The sequence below is a fragment of the Mytilus edulis genome, chromosome 11, assembly GCF_963676685.1.
Source record: "Mytilus edulis chromosome 11, xbMytEdul2.2, whole genome shotgun sequence".
NCBI lineage: Eukaryota > Metazoa > Mollusca > Bivalvia > Mytilida > Mytilidae > Mytilus > Mytilus edulis.
Window position 1 is genome coordinate 33,385 of NC_092354.1, and position 24,835 is coordinate 58,219.

Consider the following 24,835-nt stretch of genomic DNA (forward strand, 5'->3'; position numbering starts at 1 on the left):
ATAATTTTTTTCTGTGAACAAACTCATCATATATACTCATCATGACTGCATCTTACATTAATTTGCAGGATCTTTTACTATAGATAATTTAGCTTATCTGTAAAAATAACATCTTCATGCCTTATACATCGTGTACTGTATTACGATGCTAGATTAAAACTGACGTGGAAAGGTAACACCCAGCCACCGAAATCTTCATTTTTTATAACCCCAGGTGGTCGTGTGGTCCAGCGCACCGGTTACAGTGCAGGCGATTTGGTGTTAAGATATCTCAGAAGCATGGATTCGAATCCCGGCGAGGGAAGAACCAAAAATTTGCGAAAGAAAATTTACAGATCTAACATTGTTGGGTTGATGTTTAGACGAGTTGTATATATGTATATATTTACACTTGTAATCGATTCCTTGAACTATTATTGTCTGTTTAATCATACTGTACATTGACTTCAGTTATTTGTAGCATTTTACTTCAGTAGTTAAAATCCAAACAAATAAAAGAAAAACAATCAGAACATGTATGAATATAGATTTAAACATTTGCAAGTTAAAACTTAAAATTCTGTCTCTCCCTACAGCCACTATCTTTGACTGTTCTGATCTTAAAAGTATGGGATCACCTAGTGGAATATACAAGATCTACCCAGAAAATGTTCCGAATGGAGTAAGTGTCTACTGTGACATGGATAAAGATGGAGGAGGCTGGATCGTAAGTTTTCAATTTGTATAAAACATTTTGGATTATTACATGAATATAAACAAAGCCTCCATGGTTAAATCCGACTGTTGAGTCACTTAATAAATTATGAATTACATTTGATGATGTCATAGGGGATATTTAGAAAAATTAGGATGCTTTTTACCAATGTTTTAACTTTATTATCAGTAAGTAAACAAATTGCCCGACAAAGGCTTTAAGTAAAAAAATCATAAATGTTTAATGTATTCCCGGCTATGTTTATGCTCGAACTATTTACAATCAAGTTCGATCAGTAAATCGGTAAATGTTGACCTATTTTTTTTTTATTATTATTATAAAGCTCATTCAATGTCTGGTCATGTACTTTCAAAGTTTGGGGTTTTTTTTTTGTATATATAAACATCCTTCAAACGCATCAAATCTTTAAACAATATCAATAAAAGTTCGTTTGTGAAAAGGTATAACAAAAAAAAAATTCAAGGCGAACTCAAAAAGGGGAATTCTATAAAAATAAATCTAACGCTTCCAATAACGAAACATAGGAAAATCTTCAGCCGTATTCCTTACTTGAATAAGAATGTTCGTAGAACAAACGATTTATTACGGCTCCTGTTCTTCAATACTTGGACGGAAAGAAACATTTTACGACTATGTTTCATTCACAGAAATAACAATAGTGAATGTGAATGATTGATTACAAATTTTAGTTGATTTTAATAATTGTCCAATACAAAATCTGTTTTCATAAACATCTTAGTTAGTATAAAGCACGACATTTCGTGTTTTATTTGGAATATCAATGAATGAATTTGCCATTACAAGAAGAAGGTAAAGTTCGCTATAAAACAGTTATAATCTAACATATTCTTAATAAGAAAATGTCTGTACCAAAACAGGAATATTGCAGTTGTTACCTATTCGATTTGTGTGTTTGAACTTTTGATTTTGCCATTTGAATTTTTCTTGGAGTTCCGTAGGTTTGCTATTCTACTTTTTACACTGTGCTGATGTTATGTTAAGGCTAGTGACTTTCTCGGTCTATTTGAAAGGTTAAAAAAAATAAAAATGTAATAAGAAACAAAATTTGATATAATTTAAATTACACTTTTCTAAAATAACGATTTGTTTACAGGTTATTCAAAATAGATTTAACGGAGCTGTTGACTTTTATCGAAATTGGAATGAGTACAAGGAAGGGTTTGGGGATCTTAACACGGAGTTCTGGTTAGGTAAGTAGTTTATAGACGTCAATGTAGACATCTATTGACATTGGAATGAATACAAAGATGGTTGTGGTAATCTTTATACTGAGTTCTGGTTAAGTGATTAACTTATAACCTTTCAATCATTTTAATTGAGGTCTGAAGTTGGCATGTCAGTAACTGCTAGTAGTCCTTTGTTAATTTATATATCATTGTCCTTTTTTTCAGTTACTTTTGTTACCTATTCTGAAATCGGATTTGGACTTCGTTTACACTTAATTTTACTGTGTGTTTTGTTTTTCTACATTGGCTAGGGGTATGGAGGGATTGTTGAGATCTCACAAAACATGTTTAACCCTGCCGCAAATTTGCGCCTGCACCAAGTCAGAAGCCGCTTGCCTTTGTTAGTCATGATCAACTATTTACACCACTGGGTCGATGCCACTGCTGGTGGACATTTCGTCCCCGAGGGTATTACCAATCCAGTAGTCAACATTTCGGTGTTGACATGAATATCAATAATGTGGTCATTTTTATAAATTTCCTGTTTACAAAACTTTGTAATTTTCGAAAAACTAAGGATTTTGCTTATCCCAGGCAAAGATAACCTTAGCCGTATTTGGCACAACTTTTTGGAATTTTGGATCCTCATTGCTCTTCAACTTTGTACTTGTACTTTAAAAATATTTTGATATGAGCGTCACTGATGAGTCTCATGTACACGAAACGCGCGTCTGGCGTACTGAATTATAATCCTGGTACCTTTGATACTATTATTGAATAAAGAAACACAACATAGATACTATAATAAACGTTCTCGACTCTTTGATCAACAAAATATTATATAAGTTTGAATAAATACTATGTCTAGACAATTATTATGTATTGTTCATTTGTTGTGAACTCCTTATATCCACAGGAAGCAGAATTTGATTTTTCTGAAAGACAAAAACAAATCACGCATAGCTCTTTGAAAAAACCTTCACATATTTTTATGATAGCATGTCACTTAATAACAATCATGTCAGTGACTGTTTTCACCACATCAACACCATTGAACTAGATATTAAGAATACTAGTACTGAACATTTTAATCTCTTTCTTACTTAATAAACACAAAGGAATGACTTTAAACCCTGTATTATGACAGATGGCCTGACTTGCCCATTTCTCTGCAGTACATTGTATGACATCGGTAAACGTCTACATATCTTGATAAAACATTACGCTTCTTCGGGTTCTCATTTTAAGGGCATTTTAATAGAGGACTGCACCTTACCAAAAATATTCAAACATAGCTTTGGAAAAACTGTTGAAAAAACACTTTGACTTGACGATCGCGTTTTCAATGATTGATATTGTTTTTAGCGACGTATCTGTATGGTCTAAGCTTTCGTATCCTTTATCACAAGCATAAGCACAACCAACGCTGATTAAGTGAGGCTAACAGGGTATACACAAAAAAGGATGAGATACAATATGTGCAGAATAGTGGGCTTAAAAATAAAGAATAAAGACGATTACACCAAAACACTTAGTAAGAATAATGTGATACTAAAAGAAAAAAAGATTAGAGACAAATGGCCTTAGAATTTAAAGAAAACCAAACTGATGAATTCTCCATCCGCATCCTTTTATAAAAAAGATGTGGTCTGATTGCCAATGAGACAACTGTCCACAAGATACCAAAATGACACAGACATTAACAACTATAAGTGACCGTACGGCCTTCAACAATGAGCAAAACCCATACCGCTAAGTTAACTACAAAAGGCCCCGATAAGACAATGTAAAACAATTCAAACGAGAAAACTAATGGCCTTATTTACATAATAAAAATGAACGAAAAACAAATATGTGACACATAAACAAACGACAACCACTGAATTACAGGCTCATGACTTTGAAAAGGCACATACATAAATAATGTCGCGGGGTTAAACATGTTAGCGAATTTCTGAAAAAATGAAGTACTAACCTCTTTTTCCGGTCCAAACTTCTATTTACAAGATTAAGTCACTTGTCAAGTCATGCAATTGGTTTAAAGTAATGAATTTGATCTTTCCACAGGCAACAGTTATATTCATTTGATAACCAAATTAGATACATATTTACTTCGTTTCGACCTTGAGGATGCAGCCGGTAATAAAGGATACGCTGTTTATAACAAGTTTAAGATCAACGATGAAGACGATGATTTCAGACTTACAGTGTCCGATTATTCCGGAGATTTAGGTAGGTATTATTCGAATAATTCCAGAGAATAAGATAGGTATTAATTGGATAATTCCAGAGGATAGTACTGATCGGGCAACTCCTTAGATTTACTTTTGGTTTTTATCCGGTAAATCCGGAGATTTTTGATTACCAAAAAAACCGGTTAATTCCAGAGATTCAGGCTAGACTTCATTGAAATATATATTTGAGTAGTCTTCGGTTATTTGTAGATAGCGGTAAATTTTCGTCTGGCTACTTCGGAAAAAGTATTTGTTGAGTAATTTCAGAGATTTTAGTAGTTTAACTCAATTGAACAATGTGTCACCGGTGAAACGAGGATGACTTGTATGTTGTGCAACAAGAGCCTGACTGAATGGCCTCTTGTTACTGAAACTGTGTGATGTACCTGATCACACAACGAACGATTGCTGTGAATAGCATTGAGAACTCTGACACTGAAACTCTGGTGAAAACTAACTACTGAGACTCTGGAATTAGCGATGAATAAACCAATAATTCAGCACGGAATACTAATACTTTTATTACAGATGGACTGCGTTCAGTGTAAAGTCCCGAGTCCAAATCTTGCTTATAAAAATTATAAACAAGTTTTTATAAACATTTCAATTGACAAGTATAGACATAACAAATAACAATTAATTTGAGTAATATTGTTAACTGACAAAGAATAAACTATTTTTAGAACTTGAAGAATAAATATTAAATGATAATCTGATTATGACAATTAAGAACATATATTATGAATAAGGTAAAATGTCACTAATTAGCTAACAGATAAAAACATGTCACTCAATGTTCAAAAGAAGATAGTCATAACACATTGCTTGAATATTTTACTGTAAACCCTCTAATTTGGCATTAAAATTAAAAAGATCATATCATAGGGAACATGTATACTAAGTTTGAAGTCAATTGGACTTCAACTTCATCAAAAACTACCTTGACCAAAAACTTACTTTAACCTGAAGCGGGACAGACGGACGGACGAACGGACGAACGGACGAACAGACGCACAGACCAGAAAACATAATGCCCCTCTACTATCGTAGGTGGGGCATAATAACACCGTATATATCAACCTGGCGGCTGAGTAAGTCTTTCAAACAATTCGTGTGCACAAAGAAATTACAAAAAGACGATTTCACCTGCTTTAGGTTCCGACATGTTGGGATCACCGTAACTGCAGTTACGGTGATCAGTTTAAAACCAGTGTATGGGTACCAATGTTCCTGGATTCATTTTTATTCTGAATTAACATGTTCCTTGCTTCATATTAATTCGTGTAGTATCAATGCTCCAGGATACATTTTTATCCGTGAGATACAAATGTGCCTTGATTCATTGATACACTTTGGGTACAAATGTTACTTGATTAATTTTTATTTGTGTGGTACCAATGCTCCCGAATACATTTTTATTCGTGGGACACCAAATTTCGTTGATTAATTTTTCTTTGTAGGTTACCAATTGTCGTTGATTGATTTTAATGCGTGAGGTACAAATCTTAGTAGTTTCATCTTTTTCGTGGGGTTCCAATATTATTCGATTCAGTAGGTACAAGTGAACCACAACTTCAATTTTTAACGAATTACCTACTTATCTATAAACGTGTTTTTCAGTCTTATGGAAAATCAAGAAATCAAAATGCATGGCAAATAAAGTTCCTCAATCCGAAGAAATAAGTTTAAATAGACAAAGAAAGATGTGGTATGAGTGCCAATGTGACACATCTCCATCAAAATTACAATTTATAAAAGTAAACCATTATATGTCACGGTACGTCCTTCAACACGGAGCCTTGGCTCACACCGAACAACAAAGGGCCCCGAAATAACTAGTGTGAAACCATTTAAACGGGAAAACCAACGGTCTAATCTATATAAAAAAAACTAGAAACTTGAAACACGTTTAATTTACATGAACAAATGACAACTATTGTACATCAGATTCCTGACTTAGGACAGGTGCAAACATTTTCAGCGGGATTAAATCGTTGTAATGTCACCAAACAGTTTCCCTTTTCTGAAACAATAGTATAACATCACAACATAGAAAATCACACGATAAAATATCAATTGGAAGGCTAAACTCAATTTAAAAACGTAAATTAACACACTATGAACGAATAAATTTGATCTGCGATACCTGAATGCAAATACATAGTTTATAAAATGATTAGGAATAAATATGTATATGTAGACTTGTGCAAAAACTTAGAAATAAAATTTCCCCAAAAAATAAAGTTTTTGTTTATTCAGGAAAATCAAAAACCATACGAAATGAACCGAATCACAATATCTGAAAAAAAAACACTTAAGAAAATTTTGTGGTTAATTTATAATGTTTTATAATTTTTAAGCTGAATATTGCCTAAACAAATATATGTAAAAATGAGGAATTCCGTATGATTGCCAAAGAGACAACTATCTACCAAAGTTCAAATCAACTAGATGTCAACTATTAAATGCAACCATAAGACCCCATACTGTAAGGTCGGCTATAGAAGGCCCTTACATATGTTAAGTGTTAGGACCTCATTAACAGTAAAAAAAACTAACACCTTTTAAAATGCCAAACTATAAGATACAAAGGTGTATATATGTAATATGTCGTATCGATATGATTATTACCACTTTTACAATGCCAAACTATAAGATACAAAGGTGTATATATGTAATATGTCGTATCGATATGATTATTACCACTTTTACAATGCCAAACTATAAGAATGCAAAGGTGTATATATGTAATATGTAGTATCGATATGACTATTACCACTTTTACAATGCCAAACAGAATGCAAAGGTGTATATGTATAATATGTAGTATCGATAAGATAATTACCACTTTTACGATGCCAAACTATAAGAATGCAAAGGTGTATATATGTAATATGTAGTATCGATATGATTATTACCACTTTTACAATGCCAAACTATAAGAATGCAAAGGTGTATATATGTAATATGTAGTACCGATATGACTATTGCCACTTTTACAATGCCAAACAGAATGCAAAGGTGTATATGTATAATATGTAGTATCGATATGATTATTACCACTTTTACAATGCCAAACTATAAGAATGCAAAGGTGTATATATGTAATATGTAGTACCGATATGACTATTGCCACTTTTACAATGCCAAACAGAATGCAAAGGTGTATATGTATAATATGTAGTATCGATATGATAATTACCACTTTTACGATGCCAAACTATAAGAATGCAAAGGTGTATATGTATAATATGTAGTATCGATATGATTATTACCACTTTTACAATGCCAAACTATAAGAATGCAAAGGTGTACATGTGTAATATGTAGTATTGATATGATTATTACCACTTTTACGATGCCAAACTATAAGAATGCAAAGGTGTATATGTATAATATGTAGTATCGATATGATTATTACCATATTACGATGCCAAACTATAAGAATGCAAAGGTGTATATATGTAATATGTAGTATCGATATGATAATTACCACTTTTACGATGCCAAACTATAAGAATGCAAAGGTGTATATATGTAATATGTAGTATCGATATGATTATTACCACTTTTAGAATGCCAAACTATAAGAATGCAAAGGTGTATATATATGTAAAATGTCGTATCGCTATGATTATTACCCCTTTTACAATGCCAAACTGAAGAAATACAAAGGTGTATATATGTAATATGTAGTATCGATATGATTATTACATCTTTTACAATTCCAAACTATAAGAATGCAAAGGTGTATATATGTAATATGTAGTATCGATATGATTATTACCACTTTTACGATGCCAAACTATAAGAATGCAAAGGTGTATATGTATAATATGTAGTATCGATATGATTATTACCACTTTTAAAATGCCAAACTATAAGAATGCAAAGGTGTATATGTATAATATGTAGTATCGATATGATTATTACCACTTTTAGAATGCCAAACTATAAGAATGCACAGGTGTATATGTATAATATGTAGTATCGATATGATTATTACCACTTTTACAATGCCAAACTGAAGAAATACAAAGGTATATATGTGTAATATGTAGTATCGATATGACTATTGCCACTTTTACAATGCCAAACTATAAGAATGCAAAGGTGTATATATATAATATGTAGTATCGATATGACTATTACCACTTTTACAATGCCAAACTAGAAGAATGCAAAGGTATGTATATGTAATATGTAGTATCGATATGATTATTACCACTTTTACAATGCCAAACTATAAGAATGCAAAGGTGTATATGTGTAATATGTAGTTTCGATATGATTATTATCACTTTTACAATGCCAAACTATAAGAATGCAAAGGTGTATATATGTAATATGTAGTATCGATATGATTATTACCACTTTTACAATGCCAAATTATAAGAATGCAAAGGTGTATATGTGTAATATGTAGTATCGCTATGATTATTACCCCTTTTACAATGCCAAACTGAAGAAATACAAAGCTGTATATGTGTAATATGTAGTATCGATATGACTATTGCCACTTTTACAATGCCAAACTATAAGAATGCAAAGGTGTATATATGTAATATGTAGTATCGATATGACTATTACCACTTTTACAATGCCAAACTAGAAGAATGCAAAGGTATGTATATGTAATATGTAGTATCGATATGACTATTACCACTTTTACAATGCCAAACTAGAAGAAATACAAAGGTGTATATGTGTAATATGTAGTATCGATATGACTATTGCCACTTGTACAATGCCAAACTATACGAATGCAAAGGTGTATATGTGTAATATGTAGTATCGATATGATTATTACCACTTTCTCAATGCCAAACTATAAGAATGCCAAGGTGTATATATGTAATATGTAGTATCGATATGATTTTTACCACTTTTACGATGCCAAACTATAAGAATGCAAAGGTGTATATGTGTAATATGTAGTATCGATATGATTATTATCACTTTTACAATGCCAAACTAAAAGAATGCAAAGGTGTATGTATGTAATATGTAGTATCGATATGATTATTACCACTTTTACGATGCCAAACTATAAGAATGCAAAGGTGTATATATGTAATATGTAGTATCGATATGATTATTACCACTTTTACAATGCCAAATTATAAGAATGCAAAGGTGTCTATGTGTAATATGTAGTATCGCTATGATTATTACCCCTTTAACAATGCCAAACTGAAGAAATACAAAGGTGTATATGTGTAATATGTAGTATCGATATGACTATTGCCACTTTTACAATGCCAAACTATACGAATGCAAAGGTGTATATGTGTAATATGTAGTATCGATATGATTATTACCACTTTCTCAATGCCAAACTATAAGAATGCAAAGGTGTATATATGTAATATGTAGTATCGATATGATTATTACCACTTTTACGATGCCAAACTATAAGAATGCAAAGGTGTATATGTGTAATATGTAGTATCGATATGATTATTATCACTTTTACAATGCCAAACTAAAAGAATGCAAAGGTGTATGTATGTAATATGTAGTATCGATATGATTATTACCACTTTTACGATGCCAACATATAAGAATGCAAAGGTGTATATATGTAATATGTAGTATCGATATGATTATTACCACTTTTTCAATGCCAAACTATAAGAATGCAAAGGTGTATATATTTAATATGTAGTATCGATAAGATTATTACCACTTTTACAATGCCAAACTGAAGAAATACAAAGGTGTATATGTGTAATATGTAGTATCGATATGACTATTGCCACTTTTACAATGCCAAACTATACGAATGCAAAGGTGTATATGTGTAATATGTAGTATCGATATGATTATTACCACTTTCTCAATGCCAAACTATAAGAATGCAAAGGTGTATATATGTAATATGTAGTATCGATATGATTATTACCACTTTTACGATGCCAAACTATAAGAATGCAAAGGTGTATATGTGTAATATGTAGTATCGATATGATTATTATCACTTTTACAATGCCAAACTAAAAGAATGCAAAGGTGTATGTATGTAATATGTAGTATCGATATGATTATTACCACTTTTACGATGCCAAACTATAAGAATGCAAAGGTGTATATATGTAATATGTAGTATCGATATGATTATTACCACTTTTTCAATGCCAAACTATAAGAATGCAAAGGTGTATATGTTTAATATGTAGTATCGATAAGATTATTACCACTTTTACAATGCCAAACTATAAGAATGCAAAGGTGTATATGTGTAATATGTAGTATCGCTATGATTATTACCCCTTTTACAATGCCAAACTATAAGAATGCAAAGGTGTATATATGTAATATGTAGTATCGATATGATTATTATCACTTTTACAATGCCAAACTATAAGAATGCAACAGTGTATATATTTAATATGCAGTATCAATATGATCATTACCACTTTTACAATGCCAAACTATAAGAATGCAAAGGTGTATATGTGTAATATGTAGTATCGCTATGATTATTACCCCTTTTACAATGCCAAACTGAAGAAATACAAAGGTGTATATGTGTAATATGTAGTATCGATATGACTATTGCCACTTTTACAATGCCAAACTATAAGAATGCAAAGGTGTATATATGTAATATGTAGTATCGAAATGATTATTACCACTTTTACAATGCCAAACTATAAGAATGCAAAGGTGTATATGTGTAATATGTAGTATCGATATGATTATTATCACTTGTACAATGCCAAACTAAAAGAATGCAAAGGTGTATATATGTAATATGTAGTATCGATATGATTATTACCACTTTTACAATGCCAAATTATAAGAATGCAAAGGTGTATATGTGTAATATGTAGTATCGCTATGATTATTACCCCTTTTACAATGCCAAACTATAAGAATGCAAAGGTGTATATATGTAATATGTAGTATCGATATGACTATTACCACTTTTACAATGCCAAACTAGAAGAATGCAAAGGTGTGTATATGTAATATGTAGTATCGATATGACTATTACCACTTTTACAATGCCAAACTAGAAGAAATACAAAGGTGTATATGTGTAATATGTAGTATCGATATGACTATTGCCACTTTTACAATGCCAAACTATACGAATGCAAAGGTGTATATGTGTAATATGTAGTATCGATATGATTATTACCACTTTCTCAATGCCAAACTATAAGAATGCAAAGGTGTACATATGTAATATGTAGTATCGATATGATTATTACCACTTTTACGATGCCAAACTATAAGACTGCAAAGGTGTATATGTGTAATATGTAGTATCGATATGATTATTATCACTTTTACAATGCCAAACTAAAAGAATGCAAAGGTGTATGTATGTAATATGTAGTATCGATATGATTATTACCACTTTTACGATGCCAAACTATAAGAATGCAAAGGTGTTTATATGTAATATCTAGTATCGATATGATTATTACCACTTTTACAATGCCAAACTGAAGAAATACAAAGGTGTATATGTGTAATATGTAGTATCGATATGACTATTGCCACTTTTACAATGCCAAACTATAAGAATGCAAAGGTGTATATATGTAATATGTAGTATCGATATGACTATTACCACTTTTACAATGCCAAACTAGAAGAATGCAAAGGTGTGTATATGTTATATGTAGTATCGATATGACTATTACCACTTTTACAATGCCAAACTAGAAGAAATACAAAGGTGTATATGTGTAATATGTAGTATCGATATGACTATTGCCACTTTTACAATGCCAAACTATACGAATGCAAAGGTGTATATGTGTAATATGTAGTATCGATATGATTATTACCACTTTCTCAATGCCAAACTATAAGAATGCAAAAGTGTATATATGTAATATGTAGTATCGATATGATTATTACCACTTTTTCAATGCCAAACTAAAAGAATGCAAAGGTGTATATGTTTAATATGTAGTATCGCTATGATTATTACCCCTTTTACAATGCCAAACTATAAGAATGCAAAGGTGTATATATGTAATATGTAGTATCGATATGACTATTACCACTTTTACAATGCCAAACAGAATGCAAAGGTGTATATGTGTAATATGTAGTATCGATATGATTATTACCACTTAACAATGCCAAACTATAAGACTGCAAAGGTGTATATATGTAATATGTAGTATCGATATGATTATTACCACTTTTACAATGCCAAACTATAAGAATGCAAAGGTGTATAGATGTAATATGTAGTATCGATATGATTATTACCACTTTTACAATGCCAAACTATAAGAATGCAAAGGTGTATATGTGTAATATGCAGTATCGATATGATTATTATCACTTTTACAATGCCAAACTATAAGAATGCAAAGGTGTATATGTGTAATATGTAGTATCGATATGATTATTACCACTTTTACAATGCCAAACTATAAAAATGCAAAGGTGTATATGTGTAATATGTAGTATCGATATGATTATTACCACTTAACAATGCCAAACTATAAGACTGCAAAGGTGTATATATGTAATATGTAGTATCGATATGATTATTACCACTTTTACGATGCCAAACTATAAGAATGCAAAGGTGTATATATGTAATATGTAGTATCGATATGATAATTACAACTTTTACAATGCCAAACTATAAGACCGCAAAGGTGTATATATGTAATATGTAGTATGGATATCATTATTACCACTTTTACGATGCCAAACTATAAGAATGCACAGGTGTATATATGTAATATGTAGTATCGATATGATTATTACCACTTTTACGATGCCAAACTATAAGAATGCAAAGGTGTATATATGTAATATGTAGTATCGATATGATAATTACCACTTTTACAATGCCAAACTATAAGAATGCAAAGGTGTTTATGTGTAATATGTAGTATCGATATGATTGTTACCACTTTTACAATGCCAAACTATAAGAATGCAAAGGTGTATATGTGTAATATGTAGTATCGATATGATTATTACCACTTTTACAATGCCAAACTAAAAGAATGCAAAGGTGTATATATGTAATATGTAGTATCGATATGATTATTACCACTTTTACAATGCCAAACTATAAGAATGCAAAGGTGTATATGTATAATATGTAGTATCGATATGATTATTACCACTTTTACAATGCCAAACTATAAGAATGCAAAGGTGTATATGTTTAATATGTAGTATCGATATGATTATTACCACTTTTACGATGCCAAACTATAAGAATGCAAAGCTGTATATATGTAATATCTAGTATCGATATGATTATTACCACTTTTACAATGCCAAACTGAAGAAATACAAAGGTGTATATGTGTAATATGTAGTATCGATATGACTATTGCCACTTTTACAATGCCAAACTATAAGAATGCAAAGGTGTATATATGTAATATGTAGTATCGATATGACTATTACCACTTTTACAATGCCAAACTAGAAGAATGCAAAGGTGTGTATATGTAATATGTAGTATCGATATGACTATTACCACTTTTACAATGCCAAACTAGAAGAAATACAAAGGTGTATATGTGTAATATGTAGTATCGATATGATTATTACCACTTTTTCAATGCCAAACTATAAGAATGCAAAGGTGTATATATGTAATATGTAGTATCGATATGATTATTACCACTTTTACGATGCCAAACTATAAGAATGCAAAGGTGTATATGTGTAATATGTAGTATCGATATGATTATTATCACTTTTACAATGCCAAACTAAAAGAATGCAAAGGTGTATGCATGTAATATGTAGTATCGATATGATTATTACCACTTTTACGATGCCAAACTATAAGAATGCAAAGGTGTATATATGTAATATGTAGTATCGATATGATTATTACCACTTTTTCAATGCCAAACTAAAAGAATGCAAAGGTGTATATGTTTAATATGTAGTATCGCTATGATTATTACCCCTTTTACAATGCCAAACTATAAGAATGCAAAGGTGTATATATGTAATATGTAGTATCGATATGACTATTACCACTTTTACAATGCCAAACAGAATGCAAAGGTGTATATGTGTAATATGTAGTATCGATATGATTATTACCACTTAACAATGCCAAACTATAAGACTGCAAAGGTGTATATATGTAATATGTAGTATCGATATGATTATTACCACTTTTACAATGCCAAACTATAAGAATGCAAAGGTGTATATATGTAATATGTAGTATCGATATGATTATTACCACTTTTACCATGCCAAACTATAAGAATGCAAAGGTGTATATGTGTAATATGCAGTATCGATATGATTATTATCACTTTTACAATGCCAAACTATAAGAATGCAAAGGTGTATATGTGTAATATGTAGTATCGATATGATTATTACCACTTTTACAATGCCAAACTATAAGAATGCAAAGGTGTATATGTGTAATATGTAGTATCGATATGATTATTACCACTTAACAATGCCAAACTATAAGACTGCAAAGGTGTATATGTGTAGTATGTAGTATCGATATGATTATTACCACTTAACAATGCCAAACTATAAGACTGCAAAGGTGTATATATGTAATATGTAGTATCGATATGATTATTACCACTTTTACGATGCCAAACTATAAGAATGCAAAGGTGTATATATGTAATATGTAGTATCGATATGATAATTACAACTTTTACAATGCCAAACTATAAGACCGCAAAGGTGTATATATGTAATATGTAGTATGGATATCATTATTACCACTTTTACGATGCCAAACTATAAGAATGCACAGGTGTATATATGTAATATGTAGTATCGATATGATTATTACCACTTTTACGATGCCAAACTATAAGAATGCAAAGGTGTATATATGTAATATGTAGTATCGATATGATAATTACCACTTTTACAATGCCAAACTATAAGAATGCAAAGGTGTTTATGTGTAATATGTAGTATCGATATGATTGTTACCACTTTTACAATGCCAAACTATAAGAATGCAAAGGTGTATATGTGTAATATGTAGTATCGATATGATTATTATCACTTTTACAATGCTAAACTATAAGAATGCAAAGGTGTATATATGTAATATCTAGTATCGATATGATTATTATCACTTTTACAATGCCAAACTATAAGAATGCAAAGGTGTATATATGTAATATCTAGTATCGATATGATTATTATCACTTTAACAATGCCAAACTATAAGAATGCAAAGGTGTATATGTGTAATATGTAGTATCGATATGATTATTACCACTTTTACAATGCCAAACTATAGGAATGCAAAGGTGTATATATGTAATATCTAGTATCGATATGATAATTACCACTTTTACAATGCCAAACTATAGGAATGCAAAGGTGTATATGTGTAATATGTAGTATCGATATGATAATTACCACTTTTACAATGACAAACTATAAGAATGCAAAGGTGTATATATGTAATATGTAGTATCGATATGATAATTACCACTTTTACAATGCCAAACTATAGGAATGCAAAGGTGTATGTGAGTAATATGTAGTATCGATATGATTATTATCACTTTTACAATGACAAACTATAAGAATGCAGAGGTGTATATGTGTAATATGTAGTATCGATATGATTATTACCACTTTTACAATGCCAAACTATAGGAAAACAAAGGTGTATATATGTAATATGTAGTATCGATATGATTATTACCACTTTTACAATGCCAAACTATAAGAATGCAAAGGTGCATATGTGTAATATGTAGTATTGATATGATTATTGACATGAATATTTAAAACTTATTTAACTTTTCTAGGTGATTCATCGGGATTTACATACAACAATAACGCCGTATTCAGTACAAAAGATAAAGGTATACGTAGTAGCTGTGCAAGTGGCCGAAAGGGAGCGTGGTGGTATAAATCCTGTACCTGGGTCAATCTTAATGGTTTATGGATACCAGGAACGAATTCATGGACATCTATGATGTGGAACAGTTGGAAAGGCAAGGATGGAATGAAAAAGACTTCAATGAAACTTCGCAGAAAATAAAACTAACAGTACATATGACTCGTGGTATCTTCATATGACTCGTGATATCTTCATATGACTCGTGGTATCTACATTACATTTTTTGCAGGGTTTTTCTTTTCAATTAAAGTACGTCTTTTCACTGTGTGTGTTCTTTGAATTTACATTGCGTCTTTTTTCAATTTTTTTTTTCTATATATCTACATTAGTCTTTATGCATGTTTTTTTATGGGATTTTCTTTCCATCCACATTACGTTTTTTACAGGTTTCTCTTGGTATCTACATTGAGTCTGATATTAGTGTTTTTTGGTATTCACTTTACATTTCTATACAGGGCTCTTATTAACAGCTGGTGTTCAAACGAACATTGATTTGTTAATTACTGAATTTCATTATTACATTCTAACTTAGGTAAAAGCAACAAAAACAGATAGTTCAAAGAATAACTCGTTATTCAAATATGACGTGCTTCTTTCGCTTTGTAAACAACACTGTGATAAAATTCTCGATATATCTATACTTAGCGCAGACTCCGTGGTTTACATAAAAATGGCTGTTACGATATACTTCCCACGTAAATCCACATGTATTGAAACCTATTTGCAAACCCTTTGTTGATTTGTTTTTTTCATGCATCGTTGACAATGTAATGGAATTTGATGCGACTGTCATACAAGTGAGAGGTTTAGCTAGCTATAAAACCAGGTTCAATCCACCATTTTGCACATTAGAAAATGCCTGTACCAAGTCAGGAATATGACAGTTGTTATCCATTCGTTTGATGTGTTTGGACTTTTGATTTTGCCTATTGATTTTGGATTTTCCTTTTTGAATTTTCCTCGGAGTTCAGTATTTTTGTGTTTTTACTTTTTGCCGATTTTATTGTTTTAAAAATTGCAATTAAAGTAAGAAAAAATCACTTTAATTCTTATTCGGATGCATAACAAAAAGAAGTTATGCACAAAACCTCGGAGAAACCAACAAAATAAAAATCAAATCAAACTCTGCGAAAGTCTATTAATGTTTTTGGCACATTTAAGTCATTTCAAAACATGACGTCATACAAATGTAGTTGAAATTTTTCTGTTACGTGAACCAATGAAATGTTGTTTACTATTGTATTAAAATTGATTATCAGGGTAGGTTTTATTTGATTTTCTATTCTTTTGCATTATACGCATATTTCCTGATTTCAGCAAGTCAACATAGCGGCTCCTTAGTTACGAAATGTCAACTTTGGATTTGACGGTAGCTTACGAGAAAAACATGTAAATCAAAAAAAACAATTGTTGGTTTTATGAATGAAACACATTTTTATTTTAGCGGTTGTTCACGGAATAATCCATGCAAGCTACGGATTTCTTAGAATGTTTGAGCCTAGTCCAACAGGGAGTAAAAAAGAACAGCCACACACACAGCTTTAACCACCCTCGCTTCAGGTTTTTTAATGATCGTATTTGTCTTATTAGAATCGAAATAATTCATGGAAGCCATAGATTATTGGAAATTTACACATGGCCTGGGCCGTGATATTCGTTAATTTTATCCCTCGCTTACGCTCAGCTGATTATTCTAAAACGTGGTACTTGTGGGGTGAATATCAACAATAAGATATAGAATTTGTGATGGATAACACTTCGTGTTCTTTCATGTACAGGTAAAGGAGAAAGGAGTTATGTTTTATGTTTATAGTACGAAGAAGTGAAAAATTATAATAATTCCAAAAACTTATCAAAGCTGATATAAATACCAGACATAAGTTAATATTAAATTACAAAACAGGATTACAAATAGTGTGAACAGGTCAATTAACAAAAAAGGTACGATTTGAGAGTGCACAGCTACTGATAGCTAGTTAAAAGCCAAAATGATAAATGATAAAAAAAAATTCATACATCAGAGACTAAAATCAACTAAAGTTCATCCAAGGGATTTACTATTTAACATCATGGACAGTCAAAGAAGACATGACTTGTGCAATGCCAAAAATAAATGTATCGAAAGGCAGTAGGATAGTATGTGGGTTAATATTTAAGTTTTTGGTGCGTATTTGGAATGCTAAAGGTAAAACTTAGGAACTAAAAGAATATTGTAATGATACTTATAGTATTGAGGTCTGCTGTGAAACCCGAAAGACTGCAAAAGGAAGCTACACGTCCCAATCCTCAAAATCGCTTATCTTAAAAAAATACTACCGCTTACATTTTAACAACCATTCTATCGATGGGTGTCATGTCAAAAAAATGACTTATATGTCCCGGTCGTCCCACCAACAATACGGTAAGGACAACATTTAATGATCGCACATTTTCTTTAGATTTTGACCTAACCCTAACCCTTACCCTATCCCTGACATAACCTGAAAAACAAACAGTTTAATTTATTTACTTATATGAAACAAACCGTGTTGCGGTTTTCACTACGTATGTAAAACTGGACGATATTTATCTAAACCTGTACCGTTTTAAAAGACACAATAAATTCAAAAGTATCATCTATTATCAAATAAAGACGCACAATCATCCTACCAAATGTTTAACAGTACATGAAGAAGTAATAAATAAGCAGCATGGTGAATCTCATTCGACATTTGCACGATCACGGAAAATAGTTGAGTTCAACTTTTTTTTTAAATTACAGACAGTCTACCCTTTCGGTCTTAATGATGATATCATGGGTATTGGTAATATATCAAGAACCGATGATGTTAATATTCCGGATATAGTATCTAACATTGTTCGTAAAAACAACGGGCCGCAAACAAGCGGGGACTGACGGACGGACGGATTTAAAATGTGATTCATATATCCTCTTTAACTTTGCTTGTGGTTGTATTAAACACTTAAGATAGTGATTTCTGATTTTGACACGGTTTGTAGGCTGTTAAAAAAGAGACTATTGTCACTGTTGATGTGACAAAGACGTCTACTTTTTACTCTCTTTTTTGCGTTGTTTTCTGTCCCTTTTACTCGTCCAACTTACAAATATTTCATCATATTTTTTTTTTTTTTGCATGGCACACCATCAATTATTGTAAATATTAACACATTTCAGTTCAAATATTTGTTATTATACGTCGTTTTTGTAGAAAGTACCGTTTTACCTATAGCAAAGTGAAAACGTCAAAATGACGTCAATTATCGCAAAACCATGAACGATATGCAACTAACAATCAGAGAGACGTTATCATAGTATCGTGTAAGGTAAAATTTAAATTAGCTATCTTACCAGCTGCTTCAAATAAGACAATAATACTACAAAAGTTGGGTTTTTTTCTATTTTTTATGAATGACCTTTGACCCCAATTCAATAAAATCCTTAGCAGTCTTTATAACTTAGGGGTCAGATCCATGTAATAAAGCTTTACTAAACGTAGTGTTGTGAGCACTGCATATTATGCTGATCATTAACATAAGGTAGTCATGGCGTTCCATAGAATTATCTCATTCTCAGTCCATTCTGAATCAATATTTTTTAGTTGATCATAATAAATATGAACACTGATAATAGAAATTAAAAAATAGTCCCGACAGTTTTATTTCAACTTTTTATTCATATATAAACGTATAGTAACTGATTAATATATATATTTATATATATAATGTATAGCATATCTTCTTATCTTTCTATTTGGGTGTGTGGGTTGGGGGGAGTAAATCAAGTATTGTTTTACGATACACATAAACATATTTCAGTGATTTTTTTTCCAGCCAATGCATACCTCATATACAAACAAGTAATCAGACCGAATCGTCGAAAGTTTTCAAAACGAGTGTTTGCAAAAATTGATAGGGGAATGCAAAAACCCAACCATTGAAAGAGGGCAGCCATCAATGTCAGCAATACCCCTACAAATGACAGGAAAACACTATGTATACTTCTGGCAAGGTGTGTTGTTGGACTTGAGATTCATTTACAACATAATTGTATAATGTCGTAAAAGAACATTAAAATAAACATTATTGGGCTTGGTATATAAAAAAAGGGATACATACGTTAAGTAGATCATAACGGCTTTATCAAAATCCACGACGGCAAAATTATTTTCATTGCAATGCAATTATTTCAAAACGTTTCATGTGGTATGAATACTATTTTGATATTTTTGTAGGTTCAAAAAGAAAACTATGCAGAATGTGCAAAAAGAAAACAAGATCAAACTGCCCTACCTACTCTTTGGTGACTGTTTCCGCCAGTTACACTCCATCAGATATTTTTAATGAACACATGCCGCGCATCATAAACATTTGTCACTTAACACACTTTGTGGATTGACAACATGGTATTCTTATATCCAAAACAGTTTTCCTTTTGTAAATCGAACCATTTTTCACTTTGCAATGTTCATTTTACTGCCGATCATTTTTCATAACGTTCGCATGTTGACAAGTACCTGTTTCATTCCAATTTCGACGTTATTTAAACACTTTGACGTCATAAGTATCACTATTCTAATGACGTCATAAATATAAACGTTACAGATTAAAACTTGTTTACTTGGATTATAGTCCCCTACGCTCCACTGTACAGCTACATTTATAAATTTATAAATAGCCTTTGCATTTCCAGGGATGATTTTCTGTATAGAGACAGGAGGGAGCACGCCCCGTATAAGGAGCTTTATATATATATGGTAAACGTATGGAGACAGGAGGGAGCACGCCCCGTATAAGGAGCTTTATATATATGGTAAACGTATGGAGACAGGAGGGAGCACGCCCCGTATAAGGAGCTTTATATATACGGTAAACGTATGGAGACAGGAGGGAGCACGCCCCGTATAAGGAGCTTTATATATATGGTAAACGTATGGAGACAGGAGGGAGCACGCCCCGTATAAGGAGCTTTATATATACGGTAAACGTATGGAGACAGGAGGGAGCACGCCCCGTATAAGGAGCTTTATATATTGTAAACGGTGGGAGCACGCCCCGTATAAGGAGAATTATATATTGTAAACGGTGGGAGCACGCCCGTATAAGGAGAATTATATATGGTAAACGGAGGGAGCACGCCCCGTATAAGGAGCTTTATATACAGTAAACGTATAGACAACTTTCGAGTTCGATGCATTTCCGTCAAAAACTCTGGTTTTAGGGAACGTCATTTGTGCGTTTAGGGGCGTCGTCACTTCCATTCCAATGTTGAGCGAGTGGTTGGAAAACTATAATTCTATATTGTACGAATTATTCGGCAAATTGAATTCTCAAAATTGACAATCAGCATTGCTGTCGTTAGGGAATTGTCATTAAGTACCTACAGAACATCCATTATTTCTAGTTTATCCTGCACAATGACGATCACTAAGACGCTTGATGAACGTAAATAGTGCAGGGATACAGGCGACCCCCTCTATCTGGTAAATGACGCCATAAAGGCGCGTATAATTGACGATTTTTTTCCGGTGACGGATGAACTCGAAAGTGGTCTATTGAGACAGGAGGGAGCACGCCCCGTATAAGAGGGTTTGGATGGGGTTAAATGATTAGAGAATAATGCCCTTAAAAAATGAAGATAAGAGAATAACGGGCAAAAAAAATAAAGATTAGAGAAATGCGTGGTCTAAAAGTATAATGAATATTGAATGATTAATAAAAGAAAACGCTAAAAATTAACTGTTAACAGAATATTCCCTTCTTAAAATTTAAAGGAAATTATCAAAATTAGCATTGTAAAAATGTGATTAAAGTGAAAACAAACTTGGTAAACCTTTTTTGGTTTCGTGATAACAGACTATAGGATTCAGTCAATGTGAACTGGTTTCCGATACTTCAACTCGGACTTTTAATTCAGTGGCGGATCCAGAGGGGGGCGTAGAGGGCGAATAAAACGTCTCTCAGTCATTTTGAAATTCAAATTACAGTAACACATTGCGTAGGCTGAGGATGACAATCGTGACACCTTCAAAGCGACACAGGATTTAGCAAGAACATATTGACTTCTATTTACTATTCCACCAAACAGAAAGTAATGCTCTATAGACTATTACACTCTCATGAAAAAAAAGTTCCACAGCAATAGTATCTAACTACGGAAACATGTTTAACCCCAAACGCCCCAGCCTATTTTAAAATAATATAGCTGAATAATGATCCCCAGTCAGCATAAGCTCTATATAGATTTAAAGTCGTAAGTACGAACCATTTGATTTGAGGAGACAGTCTTAGATATTTGAGAGAAAAAAAAATTAACTCTGATTTTTGCCTTAAACAAAAATTCTAGACGCAAAACAAAAATCTTGTCCACTTTTTTACTATTAGAAACGAAAATTCCCAACAGAATTATTTAGCATTAAATGAACATGATGAATAAAAGCGGGCATATTTTTTTGTGGCAGGGGTTTTCATGTCTGACCGGAATGTCTGTTTCGCCGAACTGATATATGGAATACTTTTTCAAGACCAGACTGCAACCTGCCTGCTGGGTGTGGCCTTTATGTCTTCATTTGTCGGCCGGCATTTATAAATTCGTTGTCATTTCAGACTCATTCTTAGCCTTTGATTGATTTGGAACCCTTTATTTCCCTTAATGTTGTTGGGTGAAACATATCAACCAAACATTTGGATAAAAATTGCTTGTTTGTCTTTCTTAACTCGTGTCGGTCGTATTTCAAATTCAATCGAATAGCCCAGCGTATATCTTGTTAACAACAAGAACTCTGTGAGGTTATTCTAACTTAACTTACAACAAACGTGCGAGAATTTTCCATGCCTATGTTTTACTGACAAATCACACATTAAATGTTTCAGTACATAGCTCTTGGATCCAAAAGGAGATACAGCATCTAAAATGTCCAACCCTTACACCTTACCAGCAACTACAAAATATGCATGCCCACACCAGGAACCGTTTAAAAAGTGCATATTTCACTTATTTAATGTTTTTAGTCCTAAAAAGGGGCCAAAACAAAATTTAGACTCGCTCCGCTCGGCGATCTTTACAAACTACGACCCTCTTTCAAAAAACCTGAATCCGGCCCTGTTTATAGCTGACTATGCGGTTGGCTTTTATTCATTGTTAAATGCCGTAAAGTGACCTATAGTTGTTAATTTATGTGTCATTTGGTCTCTTTGAAGAGTTGTCTCATTGGCAATTACACCACATCTTCTTATAAGTAGTCAAAATCACTGGAAAGAACTGATGAGAATTTGGACTTGTTACTTCAAGGAACTAGCACTTTAATCATGCAGAACAATACACATCAACACGTCATTGTTGAGAAACAAATGAAAGCCTTGCTGTTGTTTGGAAATCACCGTTCTCATTCATTTAAAAGAATGTTTTTTTACTTTCTTTTAAAGATTAAAGAAAATTGGGGAAAAAATTAGAGAATAATGCGTAAAAAATCACTTTTAAAGAATAGACTTATTTTTTGAAGATTAGAGAAAAAAGGGGTGAAAATTAAATGTTTACAGAATAACAGACACCCCCCCCCCTCCATTCAGACCCTCGTGTAAGGAGCTTTATATACGGTTAACGTATGGAGACAGGAGGGAGCACGCCCCGTATAAGGAGCTTTATATATACGGTTAACGTATGGAGACAGGAGGGAGCACGCCCCGTATAAGGAGCTTTATATATACGGTTAACGTATGGAGACAGGAGGGAGCACGCCCCGTATAAGGAGCTTTATATATACGGTAAACGTATGGAGACAGGAGGGAGCACGCCCCGTATAAGGAGCTTTATATATACGGTTAACGTATGGAGACAGGAGGGAGCACGCCCCGTATAAGGAGCTTTATATATGGTAAACGGAGGGAGCACGCCCCGTATAATGAGCTTTATATATGGTAAACGCAGACAATTAATGTCAAAAGTATTTACTTAGAATGTTAGCTTCCTTTTTTTCAAAATTCTTGAGCCGCATCCGATTTAATATTCATCTAAAAATCCTGGAGCCGCATCCGATTTGATATTCATCTAAAAATCATGGAGCCGCATTCGATTTGATATTCATCTAAAAATCATCGAACCGCATCCGATTTGATATTCATCTAAAACTCCTGGAGCCGCATCTGATTTTATATTCATCTACACTTGAATGAGGTTGCTTAGAGAATGACAATTATGTTGGAACGTTAAAACTAGATAGCTTTTGTTACGCTAAATGAATCTGTTGGACCGTTAAAAGTAGATAGCTTCTTGTTACTCTAAATGAAGCTGTTGGATTGTTAAAACTAGATAGCTTCTTGTTACTCTAAATGAAGCTGTTGGACTGTTAAAACTAGATAGCTTCTTGTTACTCTAAATGAGCCTGTTGGACCGTTAAAACTAGATAGCTTCTTGTTACTCTAAATGAAGCTGTTGTACCGTTAAAACTAGATAGCTTCTTGTTACTCTAAATGAAGCTGTTGGACTGTTAAAACTAGATAGCTTTTGTTACTGTAAATGACAATTATGTTGGACCGTTAAAACTAGATAGCTTCTTGTTACTCTAAATGAAGCTGTTGGACTGTTAAAACTAGATAGCTTTTGTTACTGTAAATGACAATTATGTTGGACCGTTAAAACTAGATAGCTTCTTGTTACTCTAAATGAAGCTGTTGCACCGTTAAAACTAGATAGCTTCTTGTTACTCTAAATGAAGCTGTTGGACTGTTAAAACTAGATAGCTTCTTGTTACTCTAAACGAGCCTGTTGGACCGTTAAAACTAGATAGCTTTTGTTACTTTAAATGAAGCTGTTGGACCGTTAAAACTAAATAGCTTCTTG

At 32.3% G+C, this 24,835-nt stretch overlaps 1 protein-coding gene across 1 annotated transcript; it reads left to right on the top strand.

Moving 5' to 3' along the window:
* The first annotated feature begins 581 nt into the window (after window positions 1-581).
* LOC139494708 (ryncolin-1-like) lies at window positions 582-16,180 on the top strand. The gene is made up of 4 exons (XM_071282890.1): window positions 582-706; window positions 1,830-1,926; window positions 3,970-4,134; window positions 15,905-16,180. Exons 1-4 carry the CDS (start codon window positions 608-610, stop codon window positions 16,138-16,140), a joined length of 597 nt encoding a protein of 198 aa, XP_071138991.1. The 5' UTR covers window positions 582-607; the 3' UTR covers window positions 16,141-16,180.
* Window positions 16,181-24,835: the final 8,655 nt, after the last annotated feature.

What these genes read in the sequence shown, in the direction of transcription:
- LOC139494708 (XM_071282890.1), top strand. Translation starts at nt 608, where the DNA reads ATGGGATCACCTAGTGGAATATACAAGATCTACCCAGAAAATGTTCCG. An exon ending in AAGATGGAGGAGGCTGGATC is followed by an intron (nt 707 to 1,829) that starts GTAAGTTTTCAA and finishes ATTTGTTTACAG; the next exon opens with GTTATTCAAAATAGATTTAA. An exon ending in CGATTATTCCGGAGATTTAG is followed by an intron (nt 4,135 to 15,904) that starts GTAGGTATTATT and finishes TAACTTTTCTAG; the next exon opens with GTGATTCATCGGGATTTACA.